General features: G+C 42.4%; 1 protein-coding gene across 3 annotated transcripts in view; it reads right to left on the bottom strand.

The window, feature by feature from the left end:
* KDM5A (lysine demethylase 5A) overlaps nt 1-25,735 on the bottom strand; it is a 65,174-nt gene that overhangs the window by 27,349 nt on the left and 12,090 nt on the right. For 2 of the 3 annotated variants that reach the window (XM_040972201.1, XM_040972199.1), the window contains exons 6-18: nt 24,305-24,410; nt 23,144-23,235; nt 22,129-22,287; nt 21,544-21,663; nt 20,146-20,304; nt 16,282-16,463; nt 14,150-14,312; nt 11,681-11,800; nt 7,896-8,090; nt 6,445-6,626; nt 4,971-5,095; nt 4,562-4,712; nt 2,016-2,154 (exon numbers count right to left, since the gene is read on the bottom strand). In XM_040972201.1, the coding sequence (XP_040828135.1) occupies nt 2,016-2,154; nt 4,562-4,712; nt 4,971-5,095; nt 6,445-6,626; nt 7,896-8,090; nt 11,681-11,800; nt 14,150-14,312; nt 16,282-16,463; nt 20,146-20,304; nt 21,544-21,663; nt 22,129-22,287; nt 23,144-23,235; nt 24,305-24,410 (1,893 nt within the window). The remainder of the gene's footprint in view (nt 1-2,015; nt 2,155-4,561; nt 4,713-4,970; nt 5,096-6,444; nt 6,627-7,895; nt 8,091-11,680; nt 11,801-14,149; nt 14,313-16,281; nt 16,464-20,145; nt 20,305-21,543; nt 21,664-22,128; nt 22,288-23,143; nt 23,236-24,304; nt 24,411-25,735) is intronic. The other variant, XM_040972200.1, reaches the window with a different exon arrangement.

The following is a 25,735-nucleotide window of genomic DNA, read 5'->3' as shown; positions in this document are numbered from 1 at the left end:
CTCTCTTATCACCTCACTAATACAGAATCAAATATTCAGATGAATTAAATTTATAAATATCCTCCACTGTAATTCTATCCAGTCTTAATTTTAAAATATGACTTATTAAATAAATGTTTAAAAAGTACTGGCTTAGAAGCATGTCCTATTCTAGGCACAAATAATAGAGTAATATATAAAAATTTCTTGTCTTTTTTTTTAAGATTTATTTATGTATCTGAAAGGCAGTTACTGGGGTGGGGAGGAAAAAGAAGAGATGAAGAAATATTCCACTCCTGATTCACTCTCCAAATGGCTGCAAAGTCCTGGGCTGGGCCAGGTGAGCCAGGAGCTGCATCCACATCTCCCCAGCACTTAGGCATCCTCTGCTGTCTCCCTGGGCACATTAGCAGGAAGCTGAATTGGAAGTGGACCAGCCAGGACTCAAGCAGTACCCTCAGGGGATTTTGGCACTGCAGACAGAGGTTTAACCAGCTGAGTCACAATGTCAGCCACAAAGTCCTTGTCTTTAAGAATACACACCAATGTAGGGGGCCAGATGGTCAATATATAAATAAAACATGCCAGCTGATATTAAGCATGCAGATTGCAAAATAGGGCAATATGATACAGATTAACTAGAGAGAGCAGGGGACATGTTACTAGCACAATGACACAGAAGACAGATGACCAAAAACTAACAGAAGTAGGTTGTGACTGGAGCTATATGAACATCTTAGAAAAAAAAATCAGTTTCAGCAGGGCAAGTAATAATTCCAAAAGCATTGAAAGAGAATGAGTTTGATGGTCCCAGTAAATGAAGAAAAATGCAGCTGAAAACTAAACAAAGGCCAGATCACAAAATGCTTTGTAGATTACAATGTGTTTGAATTTCACTTTAGTGGTTCTCGTTAAAATGGCACTGAAGAATCAGTGGGGTATTTTAACCACAGGGGGAAAAAAAGGATACAATCTGATTTATACTTTAAATGATCACTTTTGCTATCAAATAAAATAAGCTATTCATTGCTCATACAAAAACAGAAGAAAAAGCAGGAAAGGGGCTGCTACCGTCAATCAAGGAACAGGCTACACTGCCACACAGCACATTTAAATCATGGTTTACTTTTAGGAATATATTTTGGAGGTGAGAGCAGTTCTTTCTTGGAGAATAGACATGGGGTAGAGAAGATAGAATAATCCAGGGATGTGACTCGTTTGACTCAGAAAATGGCTTTTAAAAATATACTTTAGTATGCCAACTAAAAATGTAGAGTATCGATCCAGATGTACAAGTCTGTGGAAGAGAACTGTAGTGAGAGCAGCAGATTTGGGAACCAAAAGGATATAGATGATATTTAATGTCAATGGACAAATATTCTCAGGTGAGCATGTACCTAAAGAGCTGAGAGTCCCAATATATTCCAACACTTACAAGTCAAAAAATGAGAGAACAAACAGCAAAGAAAGCTTAAGTGAAGGAACTGCCAATGAGCTAAGAAAACCAGAAAGTGCCATGTCAGATGTTAACAAAGTCAGCTATCGAAATGTTCTTGCTAAATGAAGATGATACAATATTAGATTTTGGAAGTTGATAAAACTTGATAAATCCTATTTTAGAAAGCCTTAGCAACTGAAACATAACATACATCAACCTATCAAAAGATTACTACTAATTATGCAGGTTAATACACATTTGAAGTTTCCCATGTTCATTAAACTTACATCAGAGCTCTACATTTTAAATACTTCATATACTAAGAAACCCAATAACACATCCAAGAGTTTTATTAATTATTACATTTCATTTACATCTGTTTGATAGGATCCTACCCTAAAATTAACATTTAAAAGACTCAAAATTATTTACAAAAAAATTCTAAATATTAAAAAGGGGATAAAGGCTAAGTAACCATTAGAATGCTTACTAAGGAACTATCAACAGCAGCATACATGTAAGAAAATAAATAAAAAGAAGTCCAAACATACCATTCTGTTAACCAAAAACAACACTCTGAACAACCAGGGATAATTACCCAAGAAATAATGCAATACTCCACCTTGACTTGTCGAGCTTGGCTGATGATGCACGGAAGGCTAAAAAGCTGCTGGACAAAGGCCTTCAACTCCTCCACTGTCAATTTAGTCCGTGTCCTCCCACTATCTGGGCTCTGCCTGATGTGAAACAATATTGAGATATGTACATAGAAGCAAACATCAGTAATTCTGACACCAAAAGGATTCCTGGTCTCCTCATAATTTGAAGCCAACAATCCTAGCACACTTGTACAAGGTCCCTAAGTTTTTAGATTCTCTAAGAGAATCAGAGACTTGTTGGAGCAAGATCTAAATCAGTTTTTTGGAAAAGGCTGTCTACTAAAAATGTGGATTTAAAAATTTAAAAAGTAACTGCGAATTGGTATAGAAAAAGCAAGCCTAGTGCAAGGAATACGGTCAAATGATTTAAAACAAACCAGGAAATGAAATACATATGAATTGTTGTAAATTAGGAACAGTGTACACTGCACTCCTCCACAGCAACTTCCTCTGCATTTATCAAGGTTACGCTTTGCTACCATCTGCCTAGACTATTATAGCAATTATTTATTTGCATATACTTATTGCACATAGATCGTCCGTCACACACTATTTTAAAAACAGGAAATACAGCAATAAAAAATGATACAAGAGACCAGCATTGAAACAGAGCAGGTAAAGCTTTCACCTGTAATTCCATCAAACTATTTGGGTGTTCAATTCATGGCCTCGTCCCACCACTTCTGACTTAGCTTTCCTGCCTGGGAAAGTCAACAGAGGATGAATAAAATCTTTGGGCCCCTGCCCCTCATGCTGGAGCCTAGATCAATTTCCTGGCTTGACCTCTCTGTCTCTCCCTTTCTGTAACTCTTCACAATAAACAAACAAATCTCAATAACAAAACAAAACCTTTCTGATGCTGTAGTCTAGAATATATCCTAATGATGGTGGGGAAGGAAGAAGAGAGGAAACAGAAAATAAGTGAATTAATACATCAGAAGGTGATAAGTCTAGGAGAAAAACAAAGCAGGAAAGAAAGATGGCTGCAATGTTAAAAAGGGTTGTCAAAGACATCAGTACGGCCCAAAGTCTTGGGACCTGCACCCAAATGGAAGACCTGGAAGAGGTTCCTGGCTCCTGGTTTTGAATCAGCACAGCACCGGCCGTTGCGGTCACTTGGGGAGTTAGACGGAAGATCTTCCTCTCTGTCTCTTCTCCTCTCTGTATATCTGACTTTGCAATAAAAATAAATAAATCTTAAAAAAAAAAAAGACCTCAGCAAGGCAGGCATTTGGATGTCTGTATCAAATACTGAAGTGCCTTACTGTGCCTTCAGCTGCTCTGCCTTCAATCCAACTTCCTGCCAATAAGCATCCTGGGAAGGAACAGGCAATGGTTCAAGTACTTGAGTTGCTACCACTCACATGGGAGAACTGGAATGAGCTCCAAGCTCCTGCTTCTGGCCTAGCCCAGAATGGTTGCTGTAAGCATTTAAGGAGTAAACCAGCAGATGGAAGATCTTTGTTTTTCAAATAATAATTAAAAAGAACACAAAAATAAACAGGCATTGGGACTGTCATCATGGTTGAACAGGTTAATTCCCCCCTTCAAGTGCCAGCATCCCATATGGGCACCAATTCATGCCCCAGCTGGTTCTCTTCACATCCAGCTCCCTGCTCAAGGCCTGGGATAGCAGCGGAGGATAGTCAAAAGCCTTGGAGTCCTATACCCATATGGGAGACCTGGAACAAGCTCCTGGCTTCAGACCAGCTCAGCTCCAGCCACTGCAGCCATTTGGAGAGTGAACCAGCAGACAGAAGATTTTTCTTGTGTCTTTCCCTCTTTCTGTAAATCAGTCTTTCTAGTAAAAAAATTTAAATTAATCTTTAAAAACAAGGCTTTACCAGAAAGTGGTCCCTGAAAAAATAGAAACCAAAACAAGCCACCTGGACATGGTGGGAAGAGCTCTACCAACAATGAAGAGCAAGTGGGCCAGCTTTAAGCAAGGACACAGCTTGGCTTGAAGGAAGAAGGGCAACAGCACACACCTGAGTGCCAGCAGGCCTGGCTGCTGTCTCCCTGCTGCACTCATTCATGCTTACTTCAACTATCATAACTAGTTTTAGTTTGGGCCAACACTGTGGCATAGCAGATAAAGCAGCTGCCAGTGATGCCAGCATCTTATAGTGGCACCAGTTCAAGTCCTGACTGTTCTCCTTCTGATCCAGATCCCTATTAACGACCTTGGAAAAGCAGCAGAAGGACCAAGTGTTTGGATGCCTACCACCCACTTGTGAGACCCAGAAAAAACTGATTTTCGACTCTCCAACTCCAATCATTGCAGCCATCTTAAAAAAAAATTTCTCAGTTTTCAAACACTTCAGGGATGAGAAGGAAAAGAGAAGACTCTTGTATTACGGGAAAAGAGAAGGTTGCAAGGTCACAAGAAATTAAAGTTGTCAGATCTCACAAGTCAGTTGCAATTCTGGCCTTTAATCTGGAAGAAACAAGGAGCCAATGGAGAATCAAAGTCTTCGTTCTTTACCTGTGTTTCTGCTTTTTACTCAGGAGTAATTGAGCCACAGAAGCACAGGTCTCAGCTTCTTTTACCGCATCCCTGAGTTTTCGGAAGAGCTCATTCTCTGGATATTTCCTGTCCTCGGCATCTTCCAGCATTACTCGCAATTCAATCAAATCTATAAAAACAAATAAATCACATTCACGATGGTCACAGAACAAACGTCATTATAAAATCGTTAGTAACCTCACTCGAATTATCAAGCTATTCATAGAAATCTACAGCTGTGCAATGCACATTGCTGACCAGGTGAGTGCTCATAACCTAATGCCTAATCAATTCCTTATTCTAACTCTTGAGAAAAAATTAACTCAAAACAAGGTCTTTTTACGTAACAGTAATTTCAACAAGTGCACCCAAAAGGAGGAAACATAACCTTTCTTGTGGTTGAAGTTAGCAGATAATGCTTCCGTAACACGACTGACCCAGGTGTCATAGGACTGTGCCCTGACTTTCACGCCATACAAAAGGGAAGGAAGCTCTTCTAATGGGTAACGATATCTGTTAAAAACAAAACAAACATTATGTTAATGAAAACAAAACAAAACAAAAAAAAGACAACAAGCTATCAACAAACTGGGCCTGCTGGGTTACTAAAGCTGCTGCAGTGGACAACAGCCCAGATAAATATGGGGACATGACAGCTTATTGAGGCCTGCAGAGGACATCCAGTGACAAGGATAGCAGAATAAACTGGACACTACCAGGCAAGCATCGACAGCGAGTATCTAGGCAAACAGAGACTCTAAGGTCGACCATGCCAGCCAATAAACCTTGGAAGACTATCCTTATCCTTTGAATAACAAAAACAACACCTCAGAACTATCAAAACCACTTAAACAATATCCTCAGATCATGCTCCACATTGGGGATCTTAGGATGACATTAAGAGGCCGTCAGCCATTCCGAGGTACTAATGCAGTTAGGCTGCTCGGAGCAGTCCTCTCACCTTCTCTCACCTCTAGGTCCATTTACGCTTAAAAAAAAAAAAAGGAAACAATCGTCTAACTTACTTTCTCCCATTCCTTGACCCTGCCGACCCCAATCAGTGGTCCATGTGGGTATACATACTTCCCAACCACGCAAAAAAAAATTTATGCAAAAAAACACAGAGCAATAAAAAGCTATTAACAAACTGAAACTTTCAAATATCATCACCCTAAGTGCAATGGTCAGGGAAATAGGTTCTTGATTCACATAAAATCAAAGAGCCCAAGTGGGCTGGGAGGATTCCAGGGTCCTTGGGGAACAACGGCTGCTTACTTAATAAAGAAATGTCCCTTTTTGTCTGTAGAAAAAAAAAAATCAAAGAGCCCACAACTTTAATAAAGGGGGATATGAGGAACATACAAAATGGAAAGAGGCTAAATCTTAGCTGCCGCACAAACATGGTCCAATTTTACAAGACAAGTTCTCAAGCAGGGGGAGTAAATGAACAGAGGCAGAGAAGAGCATAACCAAGAATACTGAAACCAGTGCTATGGGCCTGGCACAATAGCCTACTGGTTGAATCTTCTCCTTGCACATGCTGGGATCCCATAAGGGCACTGGTGTGTGCCCCATCCAGCTCCCTGCTTGTGGCCTGGAAAAGCAGTCGAGGACAGCCCAAAGCCTTGGGACCCTGCAGCCACACAGGAGACCCAGGAGAAGCTCCTGTCTCCTGGCTTCGGATTGGCTCAGCTCTGGCCACTGCAACCACTTAGGAAGTAAACCAGTGTACGGAAGATCTTTCTCACTGTCTCTCCTTCTCTCTCTGTAAATCTGTCTTTCCAATTTAAAAAACAAAAAAAAACAAAAAACCTGTCGCTTCACAGTAGGTAACAGAGGTTTCACCAGACACATTCGGATACCTAAGACATTTCTTCTGCATGGGGCAGGGGCAGAGATCATTTGGATGGTAGAGACATACAAGCCGCTCAGGATTACAAGAGCACGTGAGAGCAGAGAGAAAACACGTGGTTCTGCATGCCGAACACTGCCGTTCATCATCAGGAACAAGTTCAAACACTTCTTCTTCTGACATCAGGACACCCTGAAATATAATTTACGACATTTAATTAAGTCTAATTTTTACGACACCACAAATCTTGTTTTCTTCTACAGTAACTTTCTGCAAGCTGACAAGCTACATACTAATAAAGCAACAAATCTGACACTATTTCCTAAAGGTGTGTTCTGAGGACCACTAATACTAAATGGCACTTTGAAAAATAATATTCTCGAGAATCAAAATGGCGGAACAGGGTAAGGATACATTTAGACAGAGAAATATTCGCCAGTGTGGAGCAGAAAGGGCACATTCCAGGAAACAGGAGAGGACAGAACAGCAGCAGAGGGGTACCGAGATAAGGACAGACCCAGGAAAGAAGTGGACACAATGGTGTGGTATTGCAGTGACTGATACCCCAGTGGCATTCAGCAAGTGGCGATGTGAACTGCACCGGCAGCCAAAATTCCACCAGCAACAAGGTGGGAAGGGGCATTCACTGGGAACTCAGGAGGTGAACCCAGAAACTGCTCATCGTGGTTTGTTTGACTTGACCAGGAGTAGACACCGAGTGGCAGATCCCAGACAGGCAGTGTGGGAACAGAGTAGATTTCACAGCCCAGTCTGCCCTCTAGACCTGAATCCGGCATCCTTTTGTATAGGGAGGCAAGGGCTACGGGCAGTAATGCGCATGCACTGAGCTGGGAATGAAATCATTTCTGTCTCAGAGAACTGCAACAATATGACATCCTACAGGTTCCACCAAAGATAGGTGCAGGTAGCCCTCAGACCTCACATATAGCAGATCAAGAACTCTAACAGTGGGGCTCAGCGCAATAGCGTAATGGTTAAAGTCCTCACCTTGAATGCACCCAGATCCCAGATGGGTGCTGGTTCTAATCCCGGCGGCCCTGCTTCCCATCCAGCTCCCTGCCTGTGGTCTGGGAAAGCAGTCAAGGACGGCCCAAAGGTTTGGGATCCTGCACCCATGTGGGAGACCCGGAAGAGGCTCGTGGCTCCTGGCTTTGGATTGACTCAGCTCCAGCCGCTGCACTCACTTGGGGAGTGAATCATCGGATGGGAGAGCTTTCTCTCTGTCTCTCCTCCTCTCTGTATATCTGATTTGCAATAAAAATAAATAAATCTTTAAAAAAAAGCCTTTCAATCTGAAAAAACCAAAACTGGAATTACAAAATGTGTAAAACTGCGTCCAAATTAGTGATTTTTTGTATTCAATTTCTGCAGGGATCTAGATAATCCTTAATACATCCCATAAGCACTGTCAACCATAAGACAGTATCTCAGCAAACTCACCATCTGCACAACAGACTCCCTCAACCGTGTCTCCTCTTCAGTCAGGAGTGTCAGTTCTTTGCAGACCATAGCAGCCAAGCCAACATCCAGGCATTCAGGATCTGCTGCCATCTTGAAGATAAGCTCCTCGTGGGAAAAGACACAATGGCGCCTCAGCCGGCGGTAATGGCTCACACACTGACGTCCAATGGGCAACTAAAATCAGAGATTTCCCGTTAAATTAGTTGCTACTAGTATACTCCAGAACCAGCCACTATTTATCCTTCAGTGTTTCCCTTTTATTATAAAGATGACAATAACAAACTCCACTTGAACTTGTTCAACTATATATAAGGAATCTTTATGACCCAACAGGAATTTCAAAAGCCTTCCCAGAGAAAATTCCCATATCTAACATGTTAAGTTTCTAGCCAAGGTGCTCATTTTCTACTCATGTATATCAAGAAGCAAAAGCAGCTTGGCATATAAACAAGGCAGCAAACTCTTGTAAACCAATCTAACACTAACTTCGTCTAATAAAAAACAACACTGCAAAAAATAACTTCAAAGTTCAGACTACAAAAAACTAGCACTGATTCCCATAGCACAAGAAGAAAAAAGGTGACTTTTCAACTTTCTTGAAACAATGAAAGCAAAAGATGAATTAAATCTAAGTATCTAGAAATCCTGAGTTTTAAAATAACAAAAAAACAAAAAAAAAACCCTGCTTGAACCTGGCACAATGACTCAATGACTGAATCCTCACCTCGCAGGGGCCAGGATCCCATATGGGTGCCAATTCATGTCCTGGCTGCTCCACCTCCCATCCAGCTCTCTGCTCATTGCCTGGGAAGGCAGTCCAGGACGGTCCAAAGCTTTGGGACCCTGCACCCACACAGGTGACAGAAGAGACTCCTGGTTTCTGATTGCCTCAGCCGCGGCCACTGTGGCCACTTGGGGAGTGAACCAACAGATGGAAAAAGTTTCTGTCTCTCTTGCAAATCTGTCTTTCCAATAAAAAACAGATCTTCACAATAAATAAAACAGAGAAAATGTAAGAAAATTGATTTGTAAGAACCTTTTAGGATTCATCTTCACTTTGCAAAAAGCACAATGGAATCAGAGGACTCAAGAGAAGCTGAAGGCTACACCTGAAAGAAGTGAAATTTCTATGCTCTTTCCTTATCATTCCCAAGGAAAAGAAAAAGTGCACAGAATATTTTATCAGCAGTCAGGTAATATATTTAATGAACAAACCTGGGAACAGGCTCAGTCAGGGAGCTAAGGGGAGAGCCGGCAAGCACGGGGGCTGAAATGAGCGCAGTGGTCGGGGCTGGACATGGCTGCGGTATCAGATTGGATGTGGACTAGATCTGCAGTGTGCCAGACTGGACTAGACTCTAGTACACACTGTGCTCATGAGAAACAGGATGGGGTTAGCATGGGCTGGACAAGGTCTCGGATTCCACTGAGCCACATGAGAGATGTGTCTAGGTACGGATCAGGTGTGGCTGGGCAAGAACCGAAATGGGTATGAGCCAATTGGGCAAGGCCACTGTTCCTGCCAGGACAGGAAGTGGATCAAGTCAGCCTGGACAAAGGGCCACAGGGAGGGTTATCTGATGGAGGAGCTTGGGGAACTTTTTGTCAGGATGCAGTCCCTGAAGCCCAGCTCAAGAACCAAGACAAAGAACAGCTCAGACCAGGCCAGGTCACACAGTACCCACCAGCATATATGTAGGTTAGGTCTGGGGATGGGCCAGGCTGGGCCAGTTCATAATACCCACTGGCAAATCTGAGAACCAGGGTTCAGTACAGGCCAAGGCGGGCCACAACACTAGTAAACATTAGGGCCAGGACTGGGATTTGGCAGGGCCAGGTTGGGCAGTAACACTCACCAGCATGAGCTACAACTGGGAGCAGATGGGTTGGGCCAGCTACAGTACCCACTGGCAAATGCCAAGGTCAGATGGGCCATGCCAGACACAACATGAAGCTTGGGGGGAGGGTTGCAAACCGGGTAGGGGAGCTGTAGGAACTCTCCTGCTGAGCCACTGTTCCTGCTGGTAAGTGTGACAGCTGAGACTGTGGGCAGATCAGGCTGGGCAGAGCTATAACACCCGTTGGCCTGAATATGAACTGGGCTGGGAAAGAGATAGGCTCAGCTGACTATACCCACTGGTGCAGGCATGAGCCAGAATGGGAGCAGGATGGTTGGGCTTTGCCACAGCATCAGCTGGCAAGTGTTGCATTAGGGCGCAGGTCCTATCGAGCTAAACTGCAGAACCACCTGAGAGTCCAAGATTCAGGTCTGAGACTGTGCCCAGTAGGGAAACTGTGGGCACCCCTCTGATGGGCTACAACCCTAATTAGCAAGCATAAGAACCAGGACTAGGGGCAGGCCTGGCTAGACAGGCGGTGGCACCCACTGGCAAGAGTATGGGCTGCAGGGTGAAGTTGACTGGGATGAGTTAAGCTGCAACAACCAATTACATATATGCAAGCTGAATGGGAGGGTAGGACAAACTGGATCAGTTCACTGCATATGCTGGCAGACACAGAAACCAGGGCTGGGATATTGGGGGTCACTCTGACTGGGCTGCAGCTCGATGGTGCACGTGAGGGCCGACTGTGTGGAGGGCAGGGTTGGCCTGGGTCGCAGAACCCATTGGTTTGCATAAGAAATGGGGCTGGAGACAGATTTAACCTAGCAATTGCAATTGCGAATGTTGAAGTAGAATGGTGTCGGTGATGGAATGAACTGGGAACTGCACAGGTGGGTATATACAAGAGACAGGGCTGAGATCACCTTGGACGAGACTGTTTTGAGGCTTCCCCCAAATAAACCTCTGACCTCATAATTCCAACTATGGGAAAAACGGCAGGACCTGTGGTGTGACGATGGAGTGCATCTGTCAAAACTACACCTCCTCAGTGGCTCTGACAGAGCGGTGGACGGTATACCCAGAAGCACATGGAGGATATGTCAGACCACTAGGCCGGAAGAGACACCTGGTACCAGAGCAGAGGAAGGAGGGCAGAACAGATCAACTACCCCAGGGAAGCATGACAGCAAACATCTGAGCAAACAGACTCAGACTGCGTCAACCAATGGACCTTGAGAAGATATCCTCATCCCCGCATCTGCAAGACCGACAGCATTTCAGAACTAACGAAACAACTTCAGCAGAACCTTTGTGGCAGGCTCCACAACAGGAGCTTTGGGATGACACTGAGTGGCAGGTCCCCATCCCCGGGTGCTGAGGTGGTTGGGAGGCTGGGTGTGACTTCTCTTGTCTCTCCCTTTCCCCCAGATACAGGAAAAAGGAAAAAAAAAAAAATGCAGACACAAAGGTCTCAGCTTTTTTCTCCTGATTCTGCACCCTTCCCACCCTAATCAACTATGTAATCATCCAAAATCTAAAAAAAAAAAAAAAAAAAAAAAGGAACAAAACACCTGGATATATGGTAGAATATTTTTTAAAATCTCTAAAAATCTAATGATCATTTTTTTTAAGAGATCCAACAGTGCTCAGAGAAAGAAGACCAAAGATTGCATACACTTCTAGAAAAGGATTCAGAAAATAAATTGCTCATTTAAAGTTCAAACAAATAGACAAAAATTAGAACTGGATAAGGAAAAAGGAACTACAAGATCGTCCAAGTAAATAATGCAGAAACTCTACATAACTTTCTAAACTACAATAGTCACCCTCTCACTGAACTATCCGTAATTGAACCCAACCAGATGTAGTGTGCGTGAGGGTGCTAGTAGACGTACGACAGCCATTTGCTATAAAACAGACCCAGTCAGCAGTACAGAAGTTCACAGCTTCAGCAAAGTTGTACCCCTGATTAAATCCAGAGTGGTAGGCACGAGGGAACGTCACAACAAACTCTCCAGCACACTGATTGGTCCTGTAGACCTAAAGGCAAATAGGAAAAAAGGATACAAAAAAAAAAAAAAAAGATAAAAACAATAACGAAAAGGAGACTTTACTAGGTTTCAGAAATTTCTGAAAAGTTGAAACACAAAAGCATTAACTTAACACATTAACAAATATCAGGATTTTAGAAGCAGTGAGAATTTCACTTTATAAGTCATTCACATCTAAATAATGATTAATTTCACAAATTAACAGCCAAAAAAGATCCCCAAGGAGAAAATGTCATTCTCACTGAGCTCTTAGTTTCCTAATTTTATTACTGTAAACAATAGTTGAGAATGGAATTGGCTATTACCTCTGGACAGTGTTTTGTTTTGCCTCTGGATAGTTTTGAGGAAATCAGTCAGCTCATAAGTCATCGGGGCTATCCCCAAACCAGATATTCATAACTCTAATTTTGTTTTATAATACAGTGCATGTCTTCCAAGAGGTCTAAGATTCTCATTTAAATACATACTTTAAAGATGAGGTAACATTACAGATGCTACTCATCTGACTTCCTCATGAAGGGGAGAGTGAACATTGACTGTTATGTATAAACTTACTAAATGATAAACTTAATCACGTTTAAGTAGCTTCTATTTGAAAATCACTCCCAAACACCGAACATTAGTAACATGACAGTATATTTTACTTCACTAAAGCGTGCATTACAAGCTCTGAAATCTTTATTTGAAAAGTAAGAATAAGAATAATTAAGATACCACAAAGAACCAACACTGTTGCATAATGGGTTAAGCAGCCACTTGTAATCTGGCATCCCATACTAGCACCAGTTTGATCTGATAGTTCCACTTAGCTGTCTGCTAATACATCTGGGAAAGCAGATGTGGAATAGGGCCTGTGTATTGGGCCACCTAAACAAGAGACCTGCATCAAGTAACAGGTTACTGGCTTCAGCTTGGCTTTGGCCTGCTCCAGGCCTGGCCAGAAGAGTTATTTGAGAACTAAACCAGCAATGAAGATTAATCTCTCTTTCTCTTTCTCTCTTTCCCTCTTTCAATCTATCTCTCACTCTCTCTTCTTTGTAACTCTGCCAGTCAAAAACAAACCTTTAGGGCCCTGTGCAGCAGCCTAGTGGCTAAATTCTCACCTTACATGTAACAGGACTCCATATGGGTAACAGTTCATATCCCTGCTACTCCACTTCCCAACCAGCTCCCTGCTTGTGGCTTGGGAAAGCAACAGAAAATGGGCCAAGAATTTGGGACCCTGCTCCTGGGATGGCGCAATGCCTTGGGGACACTACAACTGAATGGGAGACCCAGAGGAAGCTTCTGACTCCTGGTTTCAGACTGGCTCAGCTCTGCCCATCGCAGCTACTTGAGGAGTAAACCAGTGGATGGAAGATCTTTCTCTCTGCATCTCCTTCTCTGTAAATCTGCCTTTCAATAAAGAATAAATACTCCTTTAAGAAGGGGGGAGGACAGGAAGGAGTGGCAGCGCAATAGCCTAGTGCCTAAATGCCTGCCTTGCACCCACTGGGATGCCCATATGAACATTCAGTTCATGTCCCGCTATTCCTCTTCCCATCCAGCTTCCTGCTTATGGCCTGGAAAAGCAGTGGAGGACAGTCCAAAGCCTTAGGTCCCTGAACCTTGGAAGAAGCTCCCGGCATCGGATAAGCTCAGCTCTGGCTTTTGCAGCCAACTGCGGAGCAAAGCAACGGATGCAATCTCTCTCCCTCCCTAACACTGACTCTCAAGTAAAGTAAATAATAAAATATTTAAAGTGTGTATATACACACACACGAGCGTATACATATATGCATATATTAAAATATACCCATATTTTGATAAATATATTGGGAAAATCAGGATACTGAAAACAGATCTATAAAGCATGACTTGGTCTTCAAGAACAACCCTTCTTTTTTTTTGTGTATTATGAATTTTTAATAACAATTTTTCCATAGAAGACTATGTGTTTATTTAATAGAAGTAGAGAAGAAAAGACTAGATTTCTTTTTTTTATATATAACCAGAGTATTTTAATTTAACAAAATTTTGCACCGCTTTGTACCTTGACAGTGTTATTTTTTTTTTCCCATATTGTTACCTTCATGTTTAAAGGGGGGTATTAAGGGAGAAGGCCCACCCAATTTCCCACCCTCCCCAGGTCCCGGATGTAGGGCATGCTCTGAGGTTCTTGCTCAAGTGAAGAACAATCCTTCTTAATCATTAGGTAAGAGCTAATCCTTTCAGAGTTTAGATTTAGTGAGAAGTTGACACATTCACTTCCAGTTGCAAAATAAGGCATATGTTTTGACTATCTAATCAAAAGCTATAATAACTTTCAGAAACTGAAGGGAGACACAAAATGACTCACAGGCACACCATGTTCCATTAGCACATTGGGGTTCATGATGGTGACTAACTGATGTAGCAGATCAGGCTGGGATTCAAATAACTCAGGAGCCAGCTCTCTCATCACCTCCTCCAGCTGTTCTGCAGCATGAGATGGCACACCATACCATGTCTTTGGTTCCCCCCTAGCAAAAAATAAATAAATAACTGCTTAGAATTTTGCTATATAAAAAACTGTACCAATGAGACCAAGGTCTCTGATTCAAATCAACTAAATAAAAATAAATTCTTCATTATATGGCCATAGATTATACGCTCCAAATTTTGGTAACCATCTCACAAACCTGTGCTATCATGCCTAACAAAAGCTAAGACAAGACAACAGATATTAGACATATATTCACCACATCTATCAGAAAAAACACCTTTGGAGCTGGCATTGCAGAATAATAGATAAAGCTAGCATCTGCAGTGGCATCATTCCATACTGGGTGCTGGCTCAAGTCCTGCCTACTCTACCTCTGGCTTAACTCCCCACTAAGATGCTTTAGCATCACCCAAGTGTTTGGACTCCTGCACTCGCATGGGAGACCCAGAAGAAGTTTCTGGGTCTTGGTTTTGGTAATGGACACAGTGGGGCCTGACAACAATTTGAGAATATTACCAGTGGAAAGACCTTTCTTTCTATTCCTCTCTCATTCTAAATCTGCATTTCATATAAATAAAAAATAAAGCTTCAAAAAAAAAAACTTATTACAGTGATAAAAACATTCTGTATTTGTGATAATCAAAAACAAGGAGTGGCTTCTTGTCACATGTCTATGGAACATGTGAAATGAGGCTGGCACACAGTGCCAGCGCTATGGAAAAATGAATGGGTAAAGCTGCTACGTCTAGAGCTGGCATCTCCTACAGGTACTGCTTCAAACCCCAGCTGCTCCACTTCCCATCCAGATACCTACTAATGTGCCTGGGAAGATGGCCAAGTGCTTGGGACCTTACACCCACTTGGAATACCCAGAGGAATCCCAGTTGCAGCTCTTAGGGCTGTTTGGGGAATGAACAAATGGATAAGATCTGTCTGTCACTCTTTTTAAAACTCTGCCTTGCAATGAAATATATATATATAAAACCTATCAGAACTATCCAAAACCAGTCAACACCCTCAGTTCCCATGTTAGAGTTTCTAAGGTGCCATCAAAAAACTGTCCTCCATCTCCAGGTACTGATCCAGTTTGATAGCAAGGAGCAGCCCTGTCCCCTTTTCCCCCTCCCAAATCAAGAGAAAAACAAATTTGAAACATTTGCTCCACCCATGCTCCTCCATATCAGACCCTCACTAGCCTAATTGGAGACCCACAAGAGTATGCATCCCTCTCAACTATGGGAACAATTTTTTAAAAATTTGTAAAGGGTATCATCAGAGTGACTAGAGCTGCGGTGTTACTACCTGTGGCACTGGCATCCGACACTGATGTTGGCTGCTCCTTTTCCGATCTAATCCCTAATGGCCTAGAAAGAGTAGTGGAAGAAGGCGCAAATACTTGGACGCCTGCTACCTAGATGGGAAATCTGGAAGAAGCTCCTGGCCCCTGACAAGCCCACGCCATGTCAGGCACCTTGGAGAGTGAACCAGTGGCTAGATCTGTCTTTCCATAACTCTTTCAAATAAATCAATAAATACAAAAAATAAAAATAACAAGCCGAGATGCCCACGTGCCACTTTAGAGCACCTGGGCTTGAGTCCCTCCTCCATTCCTGAGGCCAGCTTCCTACTGTCGCGCACCCCAAGAGGCAACAACTGCATGTTCAAGCACTTGGGTCAGGGGCATTCAGTGAGAGACCTGGCTGAGCTCCTGGCTTCTGGATATGGATTGACAAAGCCCTGACTGTTGTAGACATTAAAGAAATAAATCAGTGGATGGGAGCACTCTCTCTCCCTCCTTTGCAATTCAAATAAATGAATAAATAAACCAAAGTAGTTTTTAGATATACTAAATATACGTCATTGCACCTAAAATTCTAGGCCCTGCTACTTACAAATACTTGAAAAGGCAAAGTTTCTTCTCTCCCCACTGTCTTGTCTGAGAAGTCTCTCTGACCTATCACCTAATCTGCCAGAAACACGTATGCCAATCTGAAGGGAGCACATACCAGTGTAGGTAATTGATGGAGTAACTCCAGTGATCTTCAATGTGCCAGCAAAAAGAAGAGAAACACATCCCCACATACAGCCATGGCACCTTCATACCAGAGATGTCCACATTAATATGTGCAAGAACAGACTGCTCTAGAACAGGCATGTTATTCAAATTCCAACCAGAAAGTGCATATTCCTATAAAAACAAAAACAACAAAAATGTTAAATGAAAGCAAAGAAACAAGTGTGTAATGTAATCTTTCCCTCAAAGGAAATAGTTTCTTTATAATCATCTGCACTACAGAAAATGTGCTCTGTTGTTCTCAATTATACATAACTCCTACAACTAAATATTTAGTCCTATGTGTAGGTAGGTTCTATTTACTTTTTTTCCTTTTAATTATTAAGTTGGAAATGCAGCTATACAGAGAGGAGTAGAGAAACAGAAAAAGATCTTCCATCCGCTGATCCCCAAGCAGCCACAATGGCTGAAGTTGCAGCAATCCAAGCCAGGAGCCTCAGCCACAATGGCTGAAGTTGAACCAATCCGAAGCCAGGAGCCAGGAGCCTCTTCCGGGTCTCCCTCCACATGGGTGCAGGGTCCCAAGGCTTTAGGCTGTCCTTGACTGCTTTCCCAGGCCACAGGCAGGGAGCTGGATAGGAAGTGGGGCTGCCGGGATTAGAACCAGTGTCCATATGGAATCCCGGCGCATCCAAGGCAAGGACTTTAGCCACTAGGCTACTATGCCGGGCCCCTACATTTTCTTTTATTTCAGATAACTTTGGTTTCATTCCGAGGCATAAGAACAAAGATTATTACTCCCTATCCTAATAGCAAAATAGTGCAATATATGTTTATTTTTACTTTCACTTCAGAAGCAAGAGAGGGTTAGCAAGTGTTCATATCTGTTGGTTTGCTTCTTACTTGCTTGCAATGACTAGCTCTGGGCCAGACCTGAGACTTAAACAGGAATCCACTCCTCTCTCCTATAGGGCTGGCACGAACAAAATCCTTTACCAGGACGGGGAACGCTGAGCCTGCAAGCCACATAAGCCCACAGAAGCATTTAATATGGTCCTGCCAAGGCAACCACAAATGGCATCTGAGATTCAATAAAGCTGTACAGGCTAGATCCTAATTTGGTTATTTTGTAGGGCCTGTGGGCAATGTTACAAATATCCAAATGCCCCCTGGTAGAAAGAATATCTCCCACCTGTAACTGCTAAGCCACTAGCTGCCAGGGTCTACACTGGCCAAGAGCTGGAGTCAGGAGCCAAAAGTGGAAATGGAACCTAACCTGAACACTTGTGTGAGATCTACAGATTCTGCAGTTACATTTCTATTTTAGCCCAAGCATGTTAATATTACAGTGATATAAGAGTACTGAATAATGTGAAGTCACAACATGATAAAACAATCCTGAATTTGTGACAACACTGAAAACTGACATAACACAACACATCACCACTGGGGGCAAGCATTGTAGCGTTTTTTAAACACAGCTACTGCCTGAGATGCTGGCATCCACTACGAGTGCTGGTTCCCTGCTAATGACATAGGAAAAGGGGCAAAGCTATGCTTGGGACCTTGCAACCTACGTGGGACACCTGGAAGAAACTCACTTCTGCATTTAAATGTAAAGACTTATCCTTAAATTTGTGTCAATTTTTAAAATTTTAAATTTTTATTAGAAAATCAGATTTACAGTGAGGAGAAAGAGGAAGGTCTTCCATCTGCTGATTCATTCCCCAAGTAACCTCAACGGCCAGAGCCGAGCCAATACAAAGCCAAGAGCCAGTATCTTCTTCCGGGTCTCCCATGTGGGTGCAGGGTCCCAAGGCTTTGGGCTGTCCTCAACTGCTCTCCCAGAATAAAAGCAGGGAGCTGGATGGGAAGTGGGGCCTCTGGAATACAAACTAGCGCCCATATGAGATTCCAGCGCATGCAAGGTGAAGACTTTTAGCCACTAGAATAACACGGCTGGTCCTGTGTTTTGATTTTCGAATAATGATCATTTGTTCATTTATTTTATTTTACTGCTAGGAAAAATATACTACACAGTCTTTTGATTTCACTTACATTCCTCATTGCATTCATGTTATAGTGAGTTTGCCAGAGGAAACACAAAGTCACAACAAACTGAACATAGGAGAATAAAACTGCCTTCCATCAGAAATGAAAGTAAACATGGATACCCAAGAACTGAGGGAGTGATCTTTTTAACCCTCCATATAATGGATTAAGCAGCAATGACAAGGGGGCTATCAGAGGTTGTCCAGCTAGGCTGTAGCAGCCAATGCTATGCGTGAGGACTGGCTCTGGGATGCTCTGGGTGGGCTGGGCTGTAGCACCCATCATTCTGTTAGATACGGGCCTGAGGTGGATCCCATCAAGCTGCTTTGGCTGGTGTAGGTGATGGACCAAATCTGACCTTTCACTGGCTAACACACTCAAGAGCCAAGTCTGAGGTCACCCCAGATGAGGTTTCTGGGAGACTCCCCAACTGGACTGTTGGATTCAGATGCCAGTCACAGGAAAAATCACAGAATGTGTGGTCCAACCTTGGAGTGCAGGTATCAGGACTGGGCCTCCTTAGTTGCTGGTGCCTATGTAGCAAACAGCATATCCAGTTGCACACCAGGGACATGAAGCAGCTCATCTAGGCCAGCAGGGGAAATCAAATGCCTAAAGAGGATGCAAAGCAGGACAGACTGGACAACTCTCCTGGCCTGGGTCTATGCTCGCACCATGCATGGACTTTGACAACCAGTAGATTTTGGGAAGATTTTCTCAATCTAGGAGCATTGAAACCAACACCTTTGCAGAATTATCAAAACCATTCAAGTTACATCTTGGAACAGTCTTCACCACAACGGAGTCTCTAAAGTAATCACATGACCTCCCCCATCCCCAGGTGCTGACGTAGTTCAAGTGCAAGAAATGAAAGTAGCACTCTCCCGCTTCCTCTCCTGTGGAGACAGGACAAAAAAAAAAAAAAAAAACACACACAAACCAAAAAAAAATGAAAGAAACATGTGTCCCCTTCCATCTTCCTCCATATCTGACCCTCCCACCCTAATCAGAAGCCCACACGGGTATGCATGCCTCTCAATTATCTAAACATTATTAAAAATAAAATAGAAATTAATGGGCTGGAACAGTACTGTAGCAGACTAACCCCCCGCCTATGGCACCAACATCCCTTACAGGCACTGGCTGTGCCTCACTGCTCCACTTCTGACCCAGTTCCCACCAATTGTCTGGAAAAGCAAAGAAAGATGGTCCAGTCCTCAGATCCTTGCTCTCATGTGGGAGAACTGAAAACACTGTTTGTTCCTGGCTCCTCTCTGGCCTAGCCCTGGTCAGTGAGGCCATTTGATGAGTGAATCAGCAGATGGAAGACTTCTCTCCATCTTTCCGTCTCTTAAATATAAACCTTTTCTTTAAAAAAAAAAAAATTTGAAAGCCAGAATTGCGAAGAGAGAGGAAGAGTGAGGCGGGGAGATCTTCCTTTACTGATTCTCTCCCCAAGAGCCACAACTGCCCAGACCAGGCCAAGCCCAAGCCAACATCCTAGAACTCTGCCTAGATCTCCCATGAGGGTCAGAGGAGCCCAGCACTTGGGCCTTCCTATGCTGTCTTTCCAGGCACATTAGCAAACTGGCTCAGAAGTGCAAGAGCCAGGACATAATCCATACACACTTGGGATGCTGGCACCACAGTCGAAAGCTTAACCACTATGCCATAATGTCAGCCCCAAATCCTACAAACTTTACACAATTCAAAAACAAAAAAGGCCCTTTTAATTAGAAAAAAGTAATTGTTTGTGTAAGGTAACTCAGCTTGGGGCACAGACCTATAGATAAACTACACATACCTCTTCTTCTGGAAGCATCTTCTTCCTACCGTCCTTCACAGGAAATCCACTTCCAAAGTCTTTGGAGGAGATATCAGCTCCATACTCCACAATAACATCTTCTTCAATGCTGCTCACTAGCCGCCAGAATTCCTTTTCTACGAGTTCCGTGGGAACCATCTACATGAACAAACCACAATACACAGGTCAACCGACACAAATCCAAGAGGAAACTAAAAAGCCTCTGTTCCCAGGGCACAAAAGCCTTAAGTCTCAGCGATTTTCACTGAAAAAATGGGGAAAAGCTAAGGACAACAATGATGTTACAGAAAACCACAGTGACCTTAAACAGTCTACCTCAAGCAGGAACAATGAAATGCTAATTTTAATAGTGTTAGAAACTTCTTTGATAGAGAATAAAACAAGCCCCAGATTTCCCACAAAAATAAACAAATGCCTAAATATAAGTAACTAAAGGAGGACCCGGCCGCGTGGCCTAGCGGCTAGGGTCCTCGCCTTGAACGCACAGGGATCCCATATGGGCACTGGTTCACGTCCCAGCAGCTCCATTTCCCATCCAGCTCCCTGCTTGTGGCCTGGGAAGGCAGTCAAGGACGGCCCAATGCTTTGGGATCCTGCACCCGTGTGGGAGACCTGGAGGAGGTTCCTGGCTCCTGGCTTCGGATTGGCACGGCACTGGCCATTGCGCTCACTTGGGGAATGAATCATTGGATGGAAGAATCTCTTCTCTGTCTCTCCTCCTCTGTATATATCTAACTTTGCAATAAAAATAAATCCTAAAAAAGAAAACACAAAAAACAAATAACTAAAGGAGGGATCAACACTGTGGTCAACCTCACTTGCAACACCAGCTCTCCATTTCAGAACAGTGGCTCAGGTCCGGGTGATACTATTCTCAATCAAGCTTACTGCTAAAGTGCTTGGCAAACAGCCCAAGTCTGGGCCCATGCCACCCACACAAAAGAAATAAATGGAATTCCAGATTCCCGATTTTGGCCTGCCCAACTCTGGCCACTGCAACCATGAGAGAAGTGAACCGGGGATGAAGGATTTTCTCTGTCTCTGCCACTATTACTTTCAAAATAATTAATGTCTAAAAATCATTAAACAAAAGCAGGAACAGCCAAATAGCTCACGCTTTGCTGTGAGTACCGACAGCTAACAAAAACAATTCAAACATGAACCTAGATTTTTAGTAAGACAGTAATAATCACTCCATACAGTGAAAGAAGCAGAAACAAATGTCAAGCCCCTAACTTGTAAATTTAGTGTGCTCTCACTGACTTCATACTGTCCCTATTTTTTTTTTTTTAACAAAATAATAAAAGTAGTAAGAAAACCAAAAGTTTTACATTCAGTTAAGTTGTTGTTCACAAGTGACGTGAAATAGCTACTCACATGTACTGGCATATTGAAATAATCAGACTTAAAGTTATCGGCCATCTCTCCAAAGCTCTGAAGCGTATACTCTCGTACAGCTTGTTCAAATCCAAAGGCTTCACGGGGTTTGTTACACTCCTGGAAAGGGAGATCAACTAAGATCAAATCACTGAAAGCACTGAAGCTCTTAGGAATGACCTGCTTTTGATCATTTCTCTAGACAGCAAAGCAAATAAATTCTAAACAGCAAAACAAATATTAATTCTCTACAAAATGGTAATAGAAAATATTCTTGGATACCAACTGCATTATCACAGTAAGAAAGCAGAAATCAGACAGCTTGATAGATTCAGCAGTTCAAATTTAATTATGGCATCAAGACAAGCCCTGGAAGGATGCCTATTGGTGAGAGTAAGGAGCTTTCAAAGTGAAGCTGCCACGACTGTTGGGTTTCTATTCAAGAAATCTCTATTTTCAGACCCTAGGAAATTTAAACACTAATGAACGAAAAAAGAGTGGGAGAAGCTTTGGGGAATGTGATTGCATTTATGCATGAATGGCTGTTTTCAGTCTAAAAAGGATCCAGAAAAGTTAGGCTTGTACCTCAGCAACACATTTAGGACACCTCCAGTCTCCTTTGGGCACGTCAGGCAGTGGAGGAATTAGACAAAATGTATGATAGCTGTCATCACATCCATCACACAAGAGCAATTTATCTTCATTGTTTCCCCGACCACAAAACATACAAACATAAAGATCAACCTGTTAAAAATAAAACATGAAATGTATTTTCAGTAACTCCAACTATTAATTTTTTTTACCAGGAACTCCTTAACTGAAACAAACATGACAATGTATGCTAAAATGTAAACATCATGAAAATCCTGAATATCCATTTCAAATAACTATACTTAAACAGTTTCGTATAAAACTCCCTAACAGGCAAGAACACAGAGTACACTAAGGACAAATCTAGAATATTTGGAAATCAGATTACATTAAAACAAAAATACCACATCATTCTTCCTAAAACAAGTACTCTTGCTGACAGTGTGTACCGAGAACCTTCAGTACTGAACACTTGACGGTATTCGTGGGTTGCACTGGTGGTGGATTCCAGAACCCAATCCTGCCATCAGCCGCACAGATACCAAAGTCCCTTACATAAAATGGTGTGGCTCCGTAACTATATACCTCCTCCTTTAATGTAAATGCTGCGCCAACAGTTCTTAGACTATACTGTTCAGGGAACAAGGACAAAAAGAAAAGTCTGCACACACTCAGTACAAACACAACTTTTAAATGCCTTCCATCTGCAGTTGGCTGAACTCACAGATCCAGAACCCAGATACGAAAGAACTACTACACACAAATTCATGCTCAATCTCTCACTTATTTACCCAAAAGGCAATACCTTATGAGAAAAAATTTGCACACATGACAAAATAAGGTTAACATTGCATGAACCAAAGCTGCAACTTTGGACTTACGGTCCACCTACTAAGGAAATGAACTAAGAAAACAGAATAAAAACACACCAACATAAAAAGGGAAAAATTAAAACAGAAAATAATCCTTCTCCCCTCCCCCCCACACACACACATCCCAAAGCACTTACAAAGTTAACAGAGAGAGTTCCTTTCCGTTGTCTCATTTGCATGTTAAATGCGTCTGATCTGTTGGTAACTTTTCGTCTTCGGGTGACCTCATCTTAAAATAGAAAGTTATAAAATAATAGTAAAAACTAATGACAAGATCTTACTACGGACCAGACACTATTTAAAATTAATTAACTAAAATCTCACAATAATACAAGGTAGACATACTTTTATTTCCTGATGGAGATAAAGCAGCTGAGGTACAGAGAACTGAGATAACCTGCTCAAAATCACACAGCCAAAGGCTTCTAATTCAGGTCGTGCAGCTCCAGAGTCTAACCGTGCATGCTGTACTTCCTGTGCAGAGTACTTACTATGTACCACCTGCATGCAGTTCCTACAAGGACTCTCCAATTAGCAGAGAACTTTAAAGATCATTGCCAGCTGTACAATTAAAGCTTAAGAATCACTGCCAGGCAATAGACGGTAATAATAAAATTAATAATGATAGAATAATTAATCTCTAAAAGAACAGAAAAAATTACAATATATTTAGTAAACCTTATCACACTGTTTCAGAAAATGGAATATTATCTTACACCCTAGAGTTTGGTCGATAATCTGACTTATCCACGGCACATACTACATAGTATCATTTCTACCTATAGCTTTACATTCTGCTCCACATGATCATAAACACACATAAAATGAGGAACCTAATCTTTCCATTAGTAATTCTACTCACAAAAATATTTCAAACATTCAAAACATTACAGGTTTTCTGAAGAAAACAAAATTTAACTGAAGTGGCAAAAATACAGAGAGGGCAATTTAAATGAGAGTTCAACGCTTCCCCCACTCACTCTTCTTTACAACTTTTAAGCTTCACATCACCAGGTTAAAAACCAGTAACTTTATCGTTCTGTTATAGAAACCTTTAGAAACTGCAAAAAAAACTCCTGGTTCACAAAATATAGAGAAGGAATAGTCTCTTCCGAGATCCAATAAACCTCAACATAATATTGCTCCTCAAATTTTAAATTTGTCTTTAAGAAGGTGATCTTCCTTGGACATTATTGAAAATGTATAATTCTTTAAAAATTTCCAGCACACATAGTCCCTCAAGTATCATCTCTTTACAGCCCAACTGCTTTCTTTTTATCATCAATAACAGATTTTACCTTCTTTCTCTTTTGCGCCCATTGCCAGACCTACAACCTTGGGCCCAGCCCCAAAAATCTGAAGTTTTTTCAGTTCTGTGTTTCTATTCATGTCTCCAGGTTCTGACTAAAAAAGAAATAAAATTCACATTAGTGTAATAATTTTGGTTCATGCTTATATAATGGAAACACAGATTTACAGAGAAAAGAGAGATAGAGCTTTCATTCACAGGTTTACTTCCTAAGTGGCCGCCACGGCCAGAGCTAAGCTGATTCGAAGCGAGGAGCAAGGAGCTGCTTCTGGGTCTCCCTTGTGGTTGTAGCGTCCAAGGCTTTGGGCTGTCCTCTACTGCTTTCCCAGGCCATAAGCAGGGAGCTGGATTAGAAGTGAAGCAGCCAGGGCACAAATGTGTCCCCATATGGGATCCCAGCGCTTGCAAGGCAAGGATTTAGCCACTGAATCACTGCACTGGGCCACATGCTTATCTCTATCCAAGGAAGGCTTCAGAATAATCTCCAAAATGAAAGAATAAATTGATTGAAAAGAATCCATTTACCTCATTTCTTCAAGGAAAAATGAGATCAGCTCAGCTCTGGCCGCTCTAGCCATTTCCAGAGTGAAACAGCAAAAGGAACATCACCTATTTTTCCCTCTCTCCACATAAAACCTGTCTTTCAAATAGTTAGTTGTTCACTGAAATAAATCAGCATTCCTTCTTCCAAGCCTAAGGCAAGGCAAAAGATAAGGAACCTCTTTGTGACAGAACATGCTAACAGAACACAAAAATCAACTACAATGACCAGTTAGGTCATAATGGAAGAAACTGTTTCCAATTTCCGGGAGCTCAAGGGAAAGTGGAGTAGCCAGGACTTGAAGCAGTGCTCACATGCACTTGCAAGGACAGGATTTGCCAGCCGAGCCATCGCATTAGCTCCAAAAAGCTATTTATTTATTGTAAAAGAGTTACACAAAAAGAGAGAGAAAGGATGTACACCAAGAGCTACTCAGGCTGAAGCCATGAGCCAGAAGCATCACCCTGGTCTCCTATGTGAGTAGCAGAAGCCCAAACATTTGTGCCATCTTCTGCTGCGTTTCCTAGGCCATCAGCAGGGGCCAGATAAGGAAGTGAGGCAGTCTGGACAAGAACCAGCATCAATATAGAATGCTGTCATTGCAGATGATGGTACAACTGCATGTTACCACTATGCTAGCCATGAGAAGCTACTCTTGATAAAAATGTTAACTAATAAATACGGAAGAGAAGACAGAATGAGGAAGTAATCAGTCCTCATGGGGCCAGCACTGTGGCATCACAAGTTAGGTCTCCACCTGCAGCACCAGCGTCCCACGTAGAGTCCGGGCTGCTCCACTTCTGATCCAGCTCCCTGCTAATACATCTGCAAAAGCAGCAGTGGAAGGGCCAAGTGCTTGGGACCCTGCTTCACATACGG

Source organism: Ochotona curzoniae, unplaced genomic scaffold (assembly GCF_017591425.1).
Source record: "Ochotona curzoniae isolate NIBS_2020 unplaced genomic scaffold, NIBS_Ocur_1.0 contig_2235, whole genome shotgun sequence".
NCBI lineage: Eukaryota > Metazoa > Chordata > Mammalia > Lagomorpha > Ochotonidae > Ochotona > Ochotona curzoniae.
This window is presented reverse-complemented; position numbering and strand designations above follow the sequence as displayed.